Source organism: Silurus aristotelis, assembly GCF_946808225.1.
Source record: "Silurus aristotelis genome assembly, chromosome: 19".
In the NCBI taxonomy this organism is placed as follows: Eukaryota; Metazoa; Chordata; class Actinopteri; order Siluriformes; family Siluridae; genus Silurus; species Silurus aristotelis.
Window position 1 is genome coordinate 8628324 of NC_139592.1, and position 15110 is coordinate 8643433.

At 35.6% G+C, this 15110-nt stretch overlaps 1 protein-coding gene across 2 annotated transcripts; it reads left to right on the top strand.

Moving 5' to 3' along the window:
* Positions 1–349: 349 nt before the first annotated feature.
* Positions 350–14736, top strand: LOC310741713 (rho guanine nucleotide exchange factor 6). 2 transcript variants are annotated; one of them, XM_083569920.1, is made up of 13 exons: positions 350–1429; positions 3155–3257; positions 3343–3411; positions 4870–4920; positions 5432–5575; positions 5813–5899; positions 9097–9178; positions 9285–9421; positions 12234–12380; positions 12459–12545; positions 13035–13110; positions 13811–13887; positions 13988–14736. In XM_083569920.1, exons 1-13 carry the CDS (start codon positions 1341–1343, stop codon positions 14054–14056), a joined length of 1218 nt encoding a protein of 405 aa, XP_083426046.1. In that variant the 5' UTR covers positions 350–1340; the 3' UTR covers positions 14057–14736. The 2 variants fall into 2 exon arrangements, with proteins under 2 accessions (XP_083426046.1, XP_083426047.1); XM_083569921.1 differs by having other exon boundaries at positions 352–1429; positions 3141–3257.
* The last annotated feature ends 374 nt before the right edge of the window (positions 14737–15110 follow it).

A 15110-nucleotide genomic window follows, 5' to 3' on the forward strand; every position in this document is an offset into this window, starting at 1 on the left:
ACACATCAAGATTGTAAGGTAATCGTACTTTGATTTAAACAGCTGATGGGAGTTTATCTCTCATTAATCACATCTTATGTTTCTTGTGAATGTGAATTGTCCAGATTTGATTTAAAGTTACACTGAAAACTGACAGCAGTTATATTGATTTGAATGCAAATTAAATATCGTAATTATCAAAGTGAAAAAAGTTTTTTTTTCATTTACATTTTATGTGCTAGGCTTGTAGTTTTTAGGCAGATTAGCAAAGCCAGTGAAGCATAATATCTAAAGAATTCTTACTAGAACCAACAACGATTATCGCTACCACTTAATTTTTTTTAATAATATCTCTCTTCGACAGAATAAGATTAAATTTGTTTTTTTGTCCACTTTAAACGGTTAGGGGGAAGTAATTGCAGGTAGGAAGTAAATTTATGCGTGGAGGAACTGAAGAAATGTTAAACCACACACATCATAAGACTAGTGTTAGGAATCATTTGATCCACTGGCACTGGCACTGAAATGTGCATGTAAAGAGGAAAGAATTTGTTTATTTGTCAGAAGCTAGGGTGAATGTAGGGTAAAAGGTTCAAATGGTTTAGTACAATTTAGTTTCAGTGCTGTGGCAACAGTAAATGTTGTTGAAAGTAATAAGTATTACAGTGCAATAAATTAAAAACCTTGTATCTATAGAAGGACTACAAACATAATTTCTTTTTCTGCTAACTGATAACAAAATGTAGCACCAACACATTCTGTCATGCACACAACAGTTAACACAACGCGTCATTAACAGATGTGTTCAGTATTGTTATGGCTACAAATATCTCGGAGAAGTCTCTACAACCTGTAATCATTTTATCTGGGTAATACATGAGCAGTGTTGTACATACAGGTATAGTCTCATTGCACACTGGATTTAAATAACAGTTACATTAGTAGAGGTGGAACAGGGTTACTAGATGGCTTATGCTGAAACTGGAGATGACTTGATGAGGAAGTTGGCTTGGCCACAGCTGCGTCACTGCACACACTGACAGGAAGAAAGCATACACCACATGGTTCTGTCATAAACGTCTGCTCGCTTTTCATCAGAATTCACCTAATTTTTTTTGCCTGTTTTTTTTATATGTAAACAAATCTTTGAGCCAGGCCCTTTCCAAAATCTTTTTTATCCCTATCTCCAAAGCTGTTAGCGTCTTTCTTTCCCTTTGGCTGCTTTTACTTATCCGTGTACAAGACAGGTTGTTGGGGTTTTGGGGGCACAAGGGCAGATGGCTGTTGGTGTGTAGTTTAGTGAAAAAGCCACTGTATGTGGAGGAGTAGAAACAAAAGGAGAAAAAGAGGACTCAGCAGACATGGGATGTTGCAGCGTGACCCCGATAACCAAAGGAATCGATGATGTGGGTCCAGATGAGATTGAACTTCTGGAGATTGAAGGTGCAGGGTAAGAGCATGAATATTCCATCAGAGCAACTTTTTTACACAGATATGTCAGTGTGTTTCATACTGTACTATACTTCCTGCTTTGGATATTATTTTCTGGTGCCCTCCAAAACCATTGAGGTTTTAAAATAGTGAAATCTGTCTAGACTGTTTTAGATTGAAGTTCCTCCTAGTCATTGCATCTTATTATCAGCACAAATCTGAATATCCTGCAAGATGGCTACATAAAAAAATAAAAAATAATTATATTAAGAAAATTTGACACTTCCAGTTTTACTCATTTCTAAAATGATTTGAACACCTGCTATTTTAGATATCAGTACTATTGTTGTATTTATTTTCTTATTATTAAAATTTGTTACATGTGTCTGACTTTGCTGGTATGCTCTTAGTAATTTCACTTTGCTCTGATAAGAACCAATATTTTGATGTTTTCAGCCCAAAATGGAAAACATAATTAATTCATTTAACTTTTACAGTTTTTTTAAATGTAGAATATTTAAGGGGAAGGGTTTATTAGCTAATTAATGTTCCTATTTTATTAAGCTCTCAAGCATTTCACTAAAGGGGATACCCAAAGAATCCATAATGCAGTTCTGTATCTGGGTGTGATGTAATAAACGTAATTGGGAAGCTATCATTCCAGCATCCAAGTTTGATTGAGATAAACATGCTCATAAAAAAATCTATGGAATTTTACTGTTTGTGCTCCAACTATGAAATAATTTGTCCATAATAATTTGGCAGAGGTTGCTTATATAAAAATGAGTGCAAATTACTTGGTTTCAAAATAATTAGCAATGTATATTGTTCATATAGTTTGGGTTACCTTGCTCAATTTTCCTTTTCTGCATGCAGGTTTGGTTTGCATGTGTCTAGTGCATACTTTATTGTTTTTTATTGTACGTTCATGTAATTTTTTAATGTAAAAAAAATTCACATAAAAATAAACTAAACAAAATAATGCAGTAAAGATAATCAGAAACATTTGCCAATTTGCAGGTCAGATATAACAATAAGCTAGCAAATGATGATTCGTTTTGCTATCTGCTAAATAAGCAGTGTGAAAAGCATCCGCTATACCACTGATAGAAACCCGGATGTTTCAAACAAATGAGAGGCATATCTGCTACAAATGAAGCACCGCTAATAAAGTGTGACAAACTAAAAGAGTGAAACATTTGTGAGCAGTCTGGTGCCTTACACAGGGTTGAGTGCATCAATCCTCTCATTAGCAAACTGCAGGGATTAAACTGGGATGTAATCAGCAGCTTACACAATGCATGTGCTCAAAGAGTGATAGGGATCAACCAGCAAAACCCTCACACCCATCACAACAGGATGCCCAGGGCAACACAAAAACAAATTAGATTGTCTGCCTCAATATTGTCTGCTGAACAGCTTAGACCAGTGAATCACAGGAGCAGTGGTTAACATTATTGCTTACAAGCAGATATACCGAGCATGTGGGGGTCACATGGTAACTGTTTAACCTTCATTGCCCTCTAACAATAATCTGCTTATGCTAGAAGATCCTTCTAGTGGGGCAAAGAAGGAAACAAAGACTTGTAGAAGAATGTAGAAGCACTCTACAGTGGTTAATAACAGCTATAATGACAAAATCATCTCATATTGTATATCATATCAAATTTATGAAATTAGTAGGTGTTGGAAGCCAGGTCAAACTAGAGCTTTACGGTCTACAATACTAGCATAATGTTTTCAGGCTGTGGACTTTAGGAGAGAGCAGGCTGCAGGTTTCTTTAAAGAATGACACAGATGAACCACCACAACGCTCTCCACCTGCAAGGAATCCTTTAGAAGAGATGGTATGAACATTCCTTTAATTTTTAAGGCAAAAAATTTTTTATAAACTTTAAACTATACAAATTTTTCTTTTTAATCTTCCTTAAGGGGCCTGACACGATCAGTGCGAAAGTTTTTGCTCAGAAACGGCGCTCACAAGCATGTGTGCAATTTTCTGTAAGTGTGACTGTATGTATGTATGTATGTATGTGTTTATGAATATATATATATATATATATATACAGTGAGGAAAATAAGTATTTGAACACCCTGCTATTTTGCAAGTTCTCCCACTTAGAAATCATGGAGGGGTCTGAAATTGTCATCGTAGGTGCATGTCCACTGTGAGAGACATAATCTAAAAAAAACATCCAGAAATTACAATGTATGATTTTTTAACTATTTATTTGTATGATACAGCTGCAGTTGAACACCTGAGAAAGTCAATGTTAATATTTGGTACAGTAGCCTTTGTTTGCAATTACAGAGGTCAAACGTTTCCTGTAGTTTTTCACCAGGTTTGCACACACTGCAGGAGGGATTTTGGCCCACCCCTCCACACAGATCTTCTCTAGATCAGTCAGGTTTCTGGCCTGTCGCTGAGAAACACGAAGTTTGATCTCCCTCCAAAGATTCTCTATTGGGTTTAGGTCTGGAGACTGGCTAGGCCACACCAGAACCTTGATATGCTTCTTACAGAGCCACTCCTTGGTTATCCTGGCTGTGTGCTTCGGGTCATTGTCATGTTGGAAGACCCAGCCTCGACCCATCTTCAATGCTCTAACTGAGGGAAGGAGGTTTTCCCCAAAATCTCGCAATACATGGCCCCGGTCATCCTCCCCTTAATACAGTGCAGTCGCCCTGTCCCATGTGCAGAAAAACACAACCAAAGCATGATGCTACCACCCCCATGCTTCACAGTAGGGATGGTGTTTTTGGGATGGTACTCATCATTCTTCTTCCTCCAAACAAATTTAAGGGAATTATGACCCAAAAGTTCTATTTTGGTCTCATCTGACCACATGACTTTCTCCCATGACTCCTCTGGATCACTCAAATGGTCATTGGCAAACTTAAGACGTGCCTGGACATGTGCTGGTTTAAGCAGGGGAACCTTGCGTGCCATGCATGATTTCAAACCATGACGTCTTAGTGTATTACCAACAGTAACCTTGGAAACGGTGGTCCCAGCTCTTTTCAGGATATTGACCAGCTTGTCCCGTGTAGTTTTGGGCTGATTTCTTACCTTCCTTAGGATCATTGAGACCCCACGAGGTGAGATCTTGCATGGAGCCCCAGTCCGAGGGAGATTGACAGTCATGTTTAGCTTCTTCCATTTTCTAATGATTGCTCCAACAGTGGACCTTTTTTCACCAAGCTGCTTGGCAATTTCCCCGTAGCCCTTTCCAGCCTTGTATATATATACTGTATATATATATATATATATATATATATATATATATATATATATATATATATATATATATATATATATATATATATATAATTTTATTATTTTATATTGTTTAAGTATCTAAATGGGTTAGAAATTAATTAATTCTGATTGGTCAACAAGAAAACATGTGTATGTTTGCATTTGTGTTTCAGTTCTAATTACTCTTTTTATCCCTCAAGGCCTCAGATTCAATCTATGCAAAAGAGTCTTCTGAGAAAAGAAACTCACAAGTAGGTCTGCAATTTCAATAGATAGGTTACACTGATATTCAGTATACACCGATGATGATACAATAAACCTTTACACTATTAAGAGTTAAAGGGGTTGTACTTGTAATAAACAAGAGTGCTGTTTACCTTTAAAATCTGATTGTTCATATTAAATAAGTTGATACTGTGAAACTTTTGGTAAAAGGACATTTGTTTGCAAGGAGTCTCTGTGTCAAGTCTTGCTATAGACAGAGCTGAAGCTATAAGTTTAAAACAGGAATTTCTTTTTTTGGGTTGTATCTTACTCACTGTAACTGAGTAAAAAGTATGACATGTCACTTAATGAAAAGAATATTGTAGTATATAAGAAATAAAAAGAATTTAAAGACATGCTGCTAATCTGCTTTGCTGTATCACACCATGCTGTCATTTGTATTTCCTTATAACACTACATAGCCATGATGTTTTATTCCTAACTTACAGGTATAATAATTATAAATGTAATAATTTTGTCACATCTGTTGCCTGTAAGGTTGTACTATGGGGCCAGACTACAGAGGAGTTACACCAAAGGCTGTACACTCATCCAATACGAGACTGGGAGGGACGAGCGCCACATGCATATGGAGACATCATTTACTCTTCAGTAGTTTTTACACAAAGCAGCTGCACAAAGGTAACCAGGTAGTTTTTGTTGGTTCATCCATTTAAAAAAGTTACTCACTGTAATATGACAGTCATCACTAGCAACAAAATTCAAACACAGGACCTGTAAAGTGCTAAAAATATTCCATATAAGAAAGATTTTGTTTGATATATACACTTCATGATTTCCATCATCTAAACGAGTCACCATGTGTGTGTTTCTGTTTGTGTGTGTGCATGACTAAAACAGATCTTATCTTTTCCACAGGTTATGAGCGAAAGATATCTGGTTCTTTTTTCTTTCCATTTATTAATTCTTGCCCTGGACAAGTCAACTTGTGAATTTATCTATGAGGTAGGTTCTTGGAAATCACTTTTAGCTTTCTGACATCCTGTACTTCTATCAACATTAAAAGGTATCCAACCATATTTAGTTCATAATAATAACATCAGTGTCAGGCCAAATTTAGCACAACTTCCTGTTTATCCTTTTTTTTTTATTTTAACATAAGTGTAATAGACACAAGTGGCTACAGACTTTAGTAATCGATGATATGTTCTTACACGCTCTCTCTCTCTCTCTCTCTCTCTCTCTCTCTCTCTCTCTCTCTCTCTCTCTCTCTCTCTCTCTCTCTCTCTCTCTCTCGAGCATCCTCTACAAACAATTTCTTTTAAGACAACAGACGTTTAAAAAAATAGTCGAAGTAAAGATGAATTGGCATGGAGAATGTACATTCTAAATTAAAAAAAAATCTAAATTCTAAAATTCTAAAAATCATTCCTTTTTCACCATCACTAATGAATTGCTCATTGTGGATCCAAATATTCATTAAAAACCCCTTAATAAAAAATGTCTGTTGGTAAAAGCACAATTTAGACAAATTGAAAATGAATTGATTCCACTGAAACAAATTTAACTAGAAATTCAGTGGGAGAATGTGTGCTATTAAATGCTATATTTATCCCCATTTTTACACAAATAATCTCCCTTTAAAAATTGCTGCACTCTTCTTTTACAACTATCAAGAGGTATAAACAATGAAAAGCAATTACCTCAATCAAACAATGCAGGAAGGCATGGTCTACCACACATTAAAGCCAGTATTAGGTTGCACACTATAATGCTTTCTTATGCTGGAAAAAAGCTATTGGAATGATTAATTTTCCTGCCCCGCATGTCTCTGAAGTTCTCTCACAGCTATCGGATCGTCTGGCCTTTGGAACAGTCCCTGTATAGTAAAAGAATGGTATAGTAATATTTAGAGTTATATTTTGGTTGTTAAAGGCAACACATTTGGAAGCAAATCAGTCTGCACATAAAGGCTCTAAAAAACCCTCCAAATATAGTATTTGATTTCTCAGCATGTAAAAGTCATGACTTTGCTCCAGTCCAGAACAATATTGTTCTCTATACATTCATTAAGAAAGTAGTCTGAGATGAAAGACCTGTAGACCAATATGATTTGCACAGTTTCAAATATATGTAATCATACCAGGCTCTGTCTGAGTACTTCAGTTAGTTTAATCACACTTAATTTACATGTGCAAAATATCTCTCTCTCTCTCTCTCTCTCTCTCTCTCTCTCTCTCTCTCTCTCTCTCTCTCTCTCTATCTATCTATCTATCTATCTATCTATCTATCTATCTATCTATCTATCTATCTATCTATCTATCTATCTATCTAAAATGTATTCAAATAAATGGAATCTTATCACACTTTTTAATCCCTGTGTATTATTCAGGGCTGGGACCAGCCTGTATACTGTGTTTATTTCAAAACAAAAATAATTAGCCAGAATCAGTCAGTTTTGCACTGCAAACATTAAAGATTTAACTCTTCAATACTGGGAAGTGACCATAGTATAAACTGGATAAACAACAGCTAATTGTGTGTTACATGATTGTAATGCACAGCGTGGAGGCAAAATACCATCTGGTGCAAAGCACACCTAGCATTATCCCTTATATATTTCACAGTAGGTTAAAAAAAATAAAATCAAAATTATGAATAAATTCAGAAGTATCAGAAAGAAACGTAACAAATAGTTACCAACACAAACCCTTTGCAAATTTCCTATTCCAGATATTTAAAGACAAACAGTCTCTAGCACAAATGCACATAAGCAGAACTTAACTCTGAAACCTAGAGGGAGATCATGAGTTCAGGAAATATCATGTAGGACTGTACCACCAGTTCAACCATTCACATGACTCTATTTGATACATTTAATCATTTTTATGTACATTTAAGTGTATATTTATATAAATATCACTACTTTTCTATGGAACTTAAGTCGATCTGGAGCCTAGAAAAACTGGATATGTGAAAAATCATACCAATCAAAATATATTAATAAATAATACAATAATTAAATTATAATGGTTTACACTAAAAAATAATAAAATACAAAATAGATCTATGGTGTCACTTTAAATGATAAAGGTTTATACTAAATCCTGAAAGTTTCTTTGCATTCTAGTATTGTTCCATTAATGTTAAATAAACATCTGTTTCACATTAACAAATATCTAATTTTATAATTTCCTTACCTGCTGGCATTTCCTCCCAGCTAACTTGTGAAAGGTATGATAAAGGGCAATAAAGGGCATTATTGATCATGTGTTTGGGTTTTAGACTTTGATGTGTCACACACTGAATACGGATGAGTAAGGCTTTTGCTCACTGATGAGTCTGTTCAACATGTGGACACTGCAGTGCTATTCAGGAACTGAGTGATTTCATGACTGGGGTGCTGTTTAACTCTTGGAACACTTAAAATGAAACTATCATTTTCAACAAGAAACCAACATAAACATGCATTTAACTTCATTTCTCTCTCTTGTATTTAACAAGGTTTTCTTGCTGAGAATGGCTGCATTTTACTGTTAAATGTGTGAAAGTGGCAGGTTTGAGTTTTCATTAGTAGATTATTAGCAAAATGTGGTTAATTAGCATCCATGCTAATAGAAAGAGATCACTAAAGGTTTTAACTTGTTCATGATTTTTTTTTTTTTTTTTTTTTCAAAATATTGAAGAAACAAAAAACCCAACATTTAGAACACTTACACTATTTTCTTCCCATGAAGTACAGATAACACAACTTCCTGTTGATCATGTTACATGAGGAATATTTATTTATACTTTATTTTACATGCCTATTTAAATATGTAATATCAATAATACATAATAATGTGATAATATAAATAAAGTTTAGCTCTGATTATAGTTACCTTAGTCGCCACGGCTTGCTCGTCAGGGACAAATTCACACCATTCACCTTAACTGTTGATTTATGTAAAGCTGCTTTGAGACAATGTCTGTTGTGAAAAGCGCTATACAAATAAACTTGACTTAACTTGACTTGACCTTAGCAAAAAATTTGTTCAATATTACAAAAAACATGACAAATTATTTATAATTATATATAATGCATACTGCCCTGGGTCTAGTACATGAAAGATGACTGAGTAAAGTGGGAGAATAGAGTGAATGAAAGTTCCCAGTTTATATGATTCTAGTTAAACTGATGTCTGACCATACTGTGTGTGCAGGGTATACTTCCTCTTTCAGCAATTGAGGTGAGAGTGATTTCTCAGCACGATCCCCTTGTTCCACACATGTTCGAGATCAGCGGTTAGTAAAGTCTTCCTGTGTCAAATGCATCACCTTCTAAAGCAAATAAGAATCTAAAGCTAGAGAGTAATCATTTGACTTTTTTGTTCTTTGTTATCCTGCACAGGGCTCATGGTGGACTCTAAGAGTTTTATCTGTACCAGTGCTGCTGAGCATAGAATCTGGATTGAGAAGTTAGAGGACAGGAGATGCAAGTCCCTTAAACAGCAGCTCAGCCCTTCTCACAGTGCTCTCTCTTACCTGGTACACCACATACATGCACAAAAACATGTCAGCACTGGGAAAGGAAGTAAAGCTTGTAAAACCATTGTGTTATACTCTCTACTTCCTGACTTTAAAGTAGATGCATTAATAATAATATGCATACAAGAAGTGATGCTAAAGCAGTTAGAAACACATATCTATCTATCTATCTATCTATCTATCTATCTATCTATCTATCTATCTATCTATCTATCTATCTATCTATCTATCTATCTATCTATCTATCTATCTATCTATCTATCTATCTATCTATCTATCTATCTATCTATCTAACCAAAAACCCTTTAGTATTTACATCTGAACTATACAACACAGATTTGTGAACTGCTACATGCTATTTCTCTATCAAATGAAATTTGGGAAAAAGTTAAAGAAATTTACCAAAGAAATTTCCTCAATCTTAAAAAGTTTGTTTGATGTTCCTAAACCACTCATCCTAAAAGGTTAGTGGAGCTTTGTGGAGATGTGCTTTTAATACACTACCATCTCTAGGGTTAGAGTTAGGGTTAACCAAGTATATTTTGGGAGATGCTAGCTTTTGAACAGAGGTACAGTTTACTTTTAAACTAGCATTAAGCTAGCATTGTAGAGAAGTACGGTGTACATTTTATGTGTTAGCACTCAAAATGATGTACAGTGGTAACCTTTTTGTATGCTAGCATTTATAGAGAGGTTCATTGCTGTACTTTTTATAGCATTTGGAGGGAAATACAGTTGTGTACTGTTTATACGCGTTGTGTTGTAAGAGAAACCTGCTGAACCAGTTAGTAGCAGCTAAAACACAGGCTGGGCTGGTCAAACTGGTAAAACATTGTCACCAAGTTAACTTCCAGCTTCTTTATTATATGAAAAAATGTATCAATATATATTTTATTTCCTTTTTTTATCATTATTATTATTTAATACATGTTAATGTTTTTTGTTTCATTTTGTATAATTAAATATAATTTATTATATCATGTTATTATATAGAACTTGACCAGACCAGATTGTGCTTTGGTAGATTTTTTTTATTGAAGTTCAAATGTGCCTATTGGTAGTACAACAGTAGTGCACTATTGTTTTAGTTTTTAGATTAAGTAATATGGGCATAGTATGCAATCTTTTTCTTCTTTCGGCTTCTCCTATTAGGGGTCGCCACAGCAAATCATAAGTCTCCATACCCCCTGTCCTCTACATTTGCCTCTTTCAAACCAACTACCTGCATGTCACCAAATATATAAAACTCCTTTTTAGCCTTCCTCTTTTCCTCCTTCTTGGTGGCTCCATCCTCAGCAGTCTCCTACCGATATACCCCATGTCCCTCCTTTGCACATGTCCAAACCTTCTCAATCTCGCCTCCCTCACCTTGTCTCCAAAAGTCCTATATGCGCTGTCCCTCTAATAAACTAATTTCTAATCCTGTTCATCCTCGTCACTCCCAACAAAAACCTCAACATCTTCAGCTCTGCTACCTCCAGCTCCACCTCCTGTCTTTTACTCAATGCCACTGTCTCTAAACCATACAACATCGCAGGTCTCACCGCAGTCCTATAAACTTTTCCTTTCACTTTAACAGATACCCTTCTACCACAAATCACTCCTGCCACTCTCCATTACTTTGCACTGTTGACACCATGTACCTAAACTCCTGCACCTTCACTACCTCTTCTCCCTGCAACCAAACCACTCCAATGCCCCCCTTCTTGTCTGTCAACCTGTCTATCACCACTGCAAACAGGAAAAGGGCTCAGAGCCGATCCTTGATGCAGTCCAACCTCCCCCTTGAACCAGTTTGTCGTTCCTACTGCACACTTCACTGCTGTCACACTGTCCTCATACATGTCCTGCACTACCCTCACATACTTTACTGACACACCTGACTACCTCATACAATACCACAAATCCTATCCACTTCCTGAGTCACCATCTCCACACAATCCAACCTTCTCTCTCTCTCATTTTCCTCATTCATCAGCTGCTCAAAATATTACGTCCATCTTCTCAACACACTCTCCTCACTAGGAATAGTATCTAATAAACTTGTTTATTTCACATTAAATGATTAGGTTTATATGTAAGCAAGTTGTTACAAATGTTTAAATCCATTGTTACTGTGGCATACTTTAATCAATGTGTAAAAAAACATAAAAGCCAACCAGTGAAAAATTAAAAACAGAAAAAAATTGGAGGGTCACAAGTGCAAATCCTAGCACCAACAAAGCACCACCCTTATGCAAAACCTTTTAACTCTTAATTGTATGTTGCTCTGGATAAAGACATCTGCCAAATGCTGTAAATGTGCTGTGATCTTGAAGTGTTTAAATCTTTCCAATGCATAAATCACTAACGTTGATTCATTTGTCACATGCTTTTACTTATTATTTGTGCCATATATAATAGAATAAAAATGGAGGGCAGATATTTAAATTATTTGGTTTAATATATCAATCTGGGTAAATATCTATCCTTTATATTGATGGTTATATTTTAGATACAAATGCAAACGATAAATTAGATAGTGTTAACAGTCTCTCATTCCACTGCATGCTTGGTTAATGCTAATGTAAACGTATTCACAGAAAAACTTAATAAATGTGAATTAGGTTATTAATAAGATGTCATGGAACACATTAGACTTACGTAGAAATTACTGCTGACCTCTACATGTTGTAGAAAATGAGCTCTTATACGCCATCATGTGGACAAAAACCACACTTAAAAACTGCATCAACAGGTTTTTTGTTTTTTTTATATGGAAAGCTGAAATAAACAGTAAATAAAGCTGTGGGTTTTTTTCACTGTCTTACAGTTACCCTGTGATGAGAGCTGGAAGAGGGAGGAGTTGAAGAGGTACCTGCTGAAGTCTCCCATATTGCAGTGGGAGGGCTCCCCTATTCAGCACATGGGCCAACCTGGCTACCTCTCACTAGTCCACATAAGCAATACACAGAGACTGGTAAGTGTGAGAAATTCGAAGAAATACAAATGGCTTCTTTCATAGATCTATGTCAAAGTGTGGGTTTGCCTTTTGCAGGGACCTCAGGAGCGTCTCCTTGTGCTCTTTCCTATGGACCTCCTTATCCTGTCTGTTGACAGCCAGCGGCTTTGGGTTAAATATGAGGTGAGAAACTCTGAGGTATAATTTTTCTCAACCATGACATTTACTAAATTGTGGTACATACTAAATTAGGTTCCTTTATTGTTTGTGTAGCTGCCTGGGAAAACCCATTGATATGTTTAAAAGTAGGACAATATCTAAATACAAAAACTTTGTCAACACAATTTTATTTAATTTTTTTATATGTATATATATATATATATATATATATATATATATATATATATATATATATATATATATATATATATATATATATATATATATACATATGTGTGTGTGTGTGTGTGTGTGTGTGTGTGTGTGTGTTTGTGTGTGTGTGTGTGTGTGTGTATATATATATAGAACAGGGAAATAAAGTTTGAATGATTTTCAGACCTCAGCCACAGTGACCACTGAGAGACTTTCTTTGAACCATTACACATTTTGGTCAATGTGGTCAGCTTATAGTTGTCCAAAGATATACTGAATACTGGCGACTTCTCACTACAGGGACGTCTACCACGGAAGAGTATCAGAGCTCTGGAGCGATCAGCCCGGCACGGGAGACTCGAATTTGAAATTACAGGTTACTAGTGTTGTTGGAACACATTTAGACATTTAAAGATGGAGACACAATAAAATATTGTAAGTATTTAGTAGAAATGTGAGTAACACTGAAGGGCTCTGTTTATAGAAATACATGATTTCTACCAAAGCAAAGGTATCTATTAAAAGGTCAATTCTGCAACACACCCTTTACATTTTTGGTCATGAGATAATTGTTGTTGGATTAATAAATATTTGTATAACTGTATCTGAAGCTGATATGTCAAAGAACCTAAATACAAGCAAATTTGACATCCACCTAAGCCTTCTAGGACCATCATATACAATCTACGCTACAACGACTTTGCTTTTGTGTATTGTGAGGTCGTGTTTTTGTTGACGTCACTATGACATTTTTCCACTGATCGTCATGCCAGTTAACTTTCAGCTCACTGTACTGCTGGTAGGTCAGAAGCACACAATGCTGGTGTAGCTTGGTAGCTTACCAAGTGAGTTTAACTTAAAAAAAAAACAACAAAGACGGTTTTTAAAGACTTCTTTTAATTAATCAAACTTAGCTTAAACAGCTACTTTTTTATTATAAAACAATTATGATCAAATGATTACCTGCTATTGCATGGATATGTAAACATTTTTCATTCTTTCTCCAAACATTTTATATTTATTTTGGTTCAATCAGTCAGTATGTTGTATTTTATTAGCTTTTTTTTATTTTAAAGGAGACTTTATGGAAGCTCTATTGGTTTCATGCATTTACCCAGAAGACTACCAGAGTTGGATTTTCCAACTGCAACAGGTAAAAAAAACAAGAAAAACAAAAAACAAACAAATAAATACAATTATTGAATTTGCTACATTTTATTTCTGATTTACATGTAATGCTTTATGTCTTTCAGCCTGAAAAGACAATAGCCTTTCCTAATCACACACCTCCACCTCTTATACCGAAGAAGCGCAGAAGCTGAAGTCAAAAAGCAAAGGCATGCAGCGGTTCACTGCATGTCCTGGAGTAACATCTGTACTGCACATTTTTTGTTTTCCTGCTCTAACACACCAAATTCCAATGCTCACTAAATTATCTTACCTTAAATGGGACTGTTAAAGCAGGTAAACATTCAGAAGTGTGAGAGCAAGCAGTGCTCCAGCACTGGTGCATAAAATATGCAGTCAGCATTAAAAAATATTGCATTTAAACAAGATTATTCTGTTCTGATCTGCCATGTACAGTTTCTGCCCAACAGAAATAGGCTTGCATAGGCTTGCATGCAGTGTCTTGTACAGATATGCTTTTCATCTAAATGTAATTAAATGTATAGATTGAAATCAGATGCAGCAATAGACCAGTAAATTCTTGCAAAAATGCATGTGCGTGCCTTTACCAAACAAAGCCACAAACATGCCTTGTTTCTCAACTGCTTTGTAATATTGTTGAAAAGAAATAAATAAAAATGCTTTATGAGACATAATAAATACTTTTATTACACATGCATTCCTGAGCTTCTGCAGTAGATCTTCTTATCTTATTGTGCTGAGCTCTTATTCTGCAGCTGTCACCGCTCTCATTTAGAACAGTTGCAAATCTCAGCGGGACGAAGTCTGAAGTTCTTGGTACTGCTGTCACAATAAAGCTATTCAGTTTACCTCAGACCTCGTCTCGTTCATGCCTGTGGGCCAGAGATGTGAGCTGATCTGGAATAGGATAGCCCCAAGTGAACGTAAGAAAGTCATTTTTATGAGATGAACAATTGAGTGAATGCGAGCACTCCAGGCCAAATCAAATTTTTTTAAGCAATATATCAAAATGTCAAGAAAACTTCTCTGAAGTGTTTCAGCTCAAGGTCACTGGCAATGAATACTAAAAGAACTGATTTATATTTGACTTGAATTTTATATACTTAATTCTGGTCAGGGTGACAGTGGATCTAGAGTCTATTCCAGTACCATGCACATACATTCCCACACTCATTCATAGCTAGAGGCAATTTATCTCAGCCAACCAACCAGTCCACCCACCTGCCA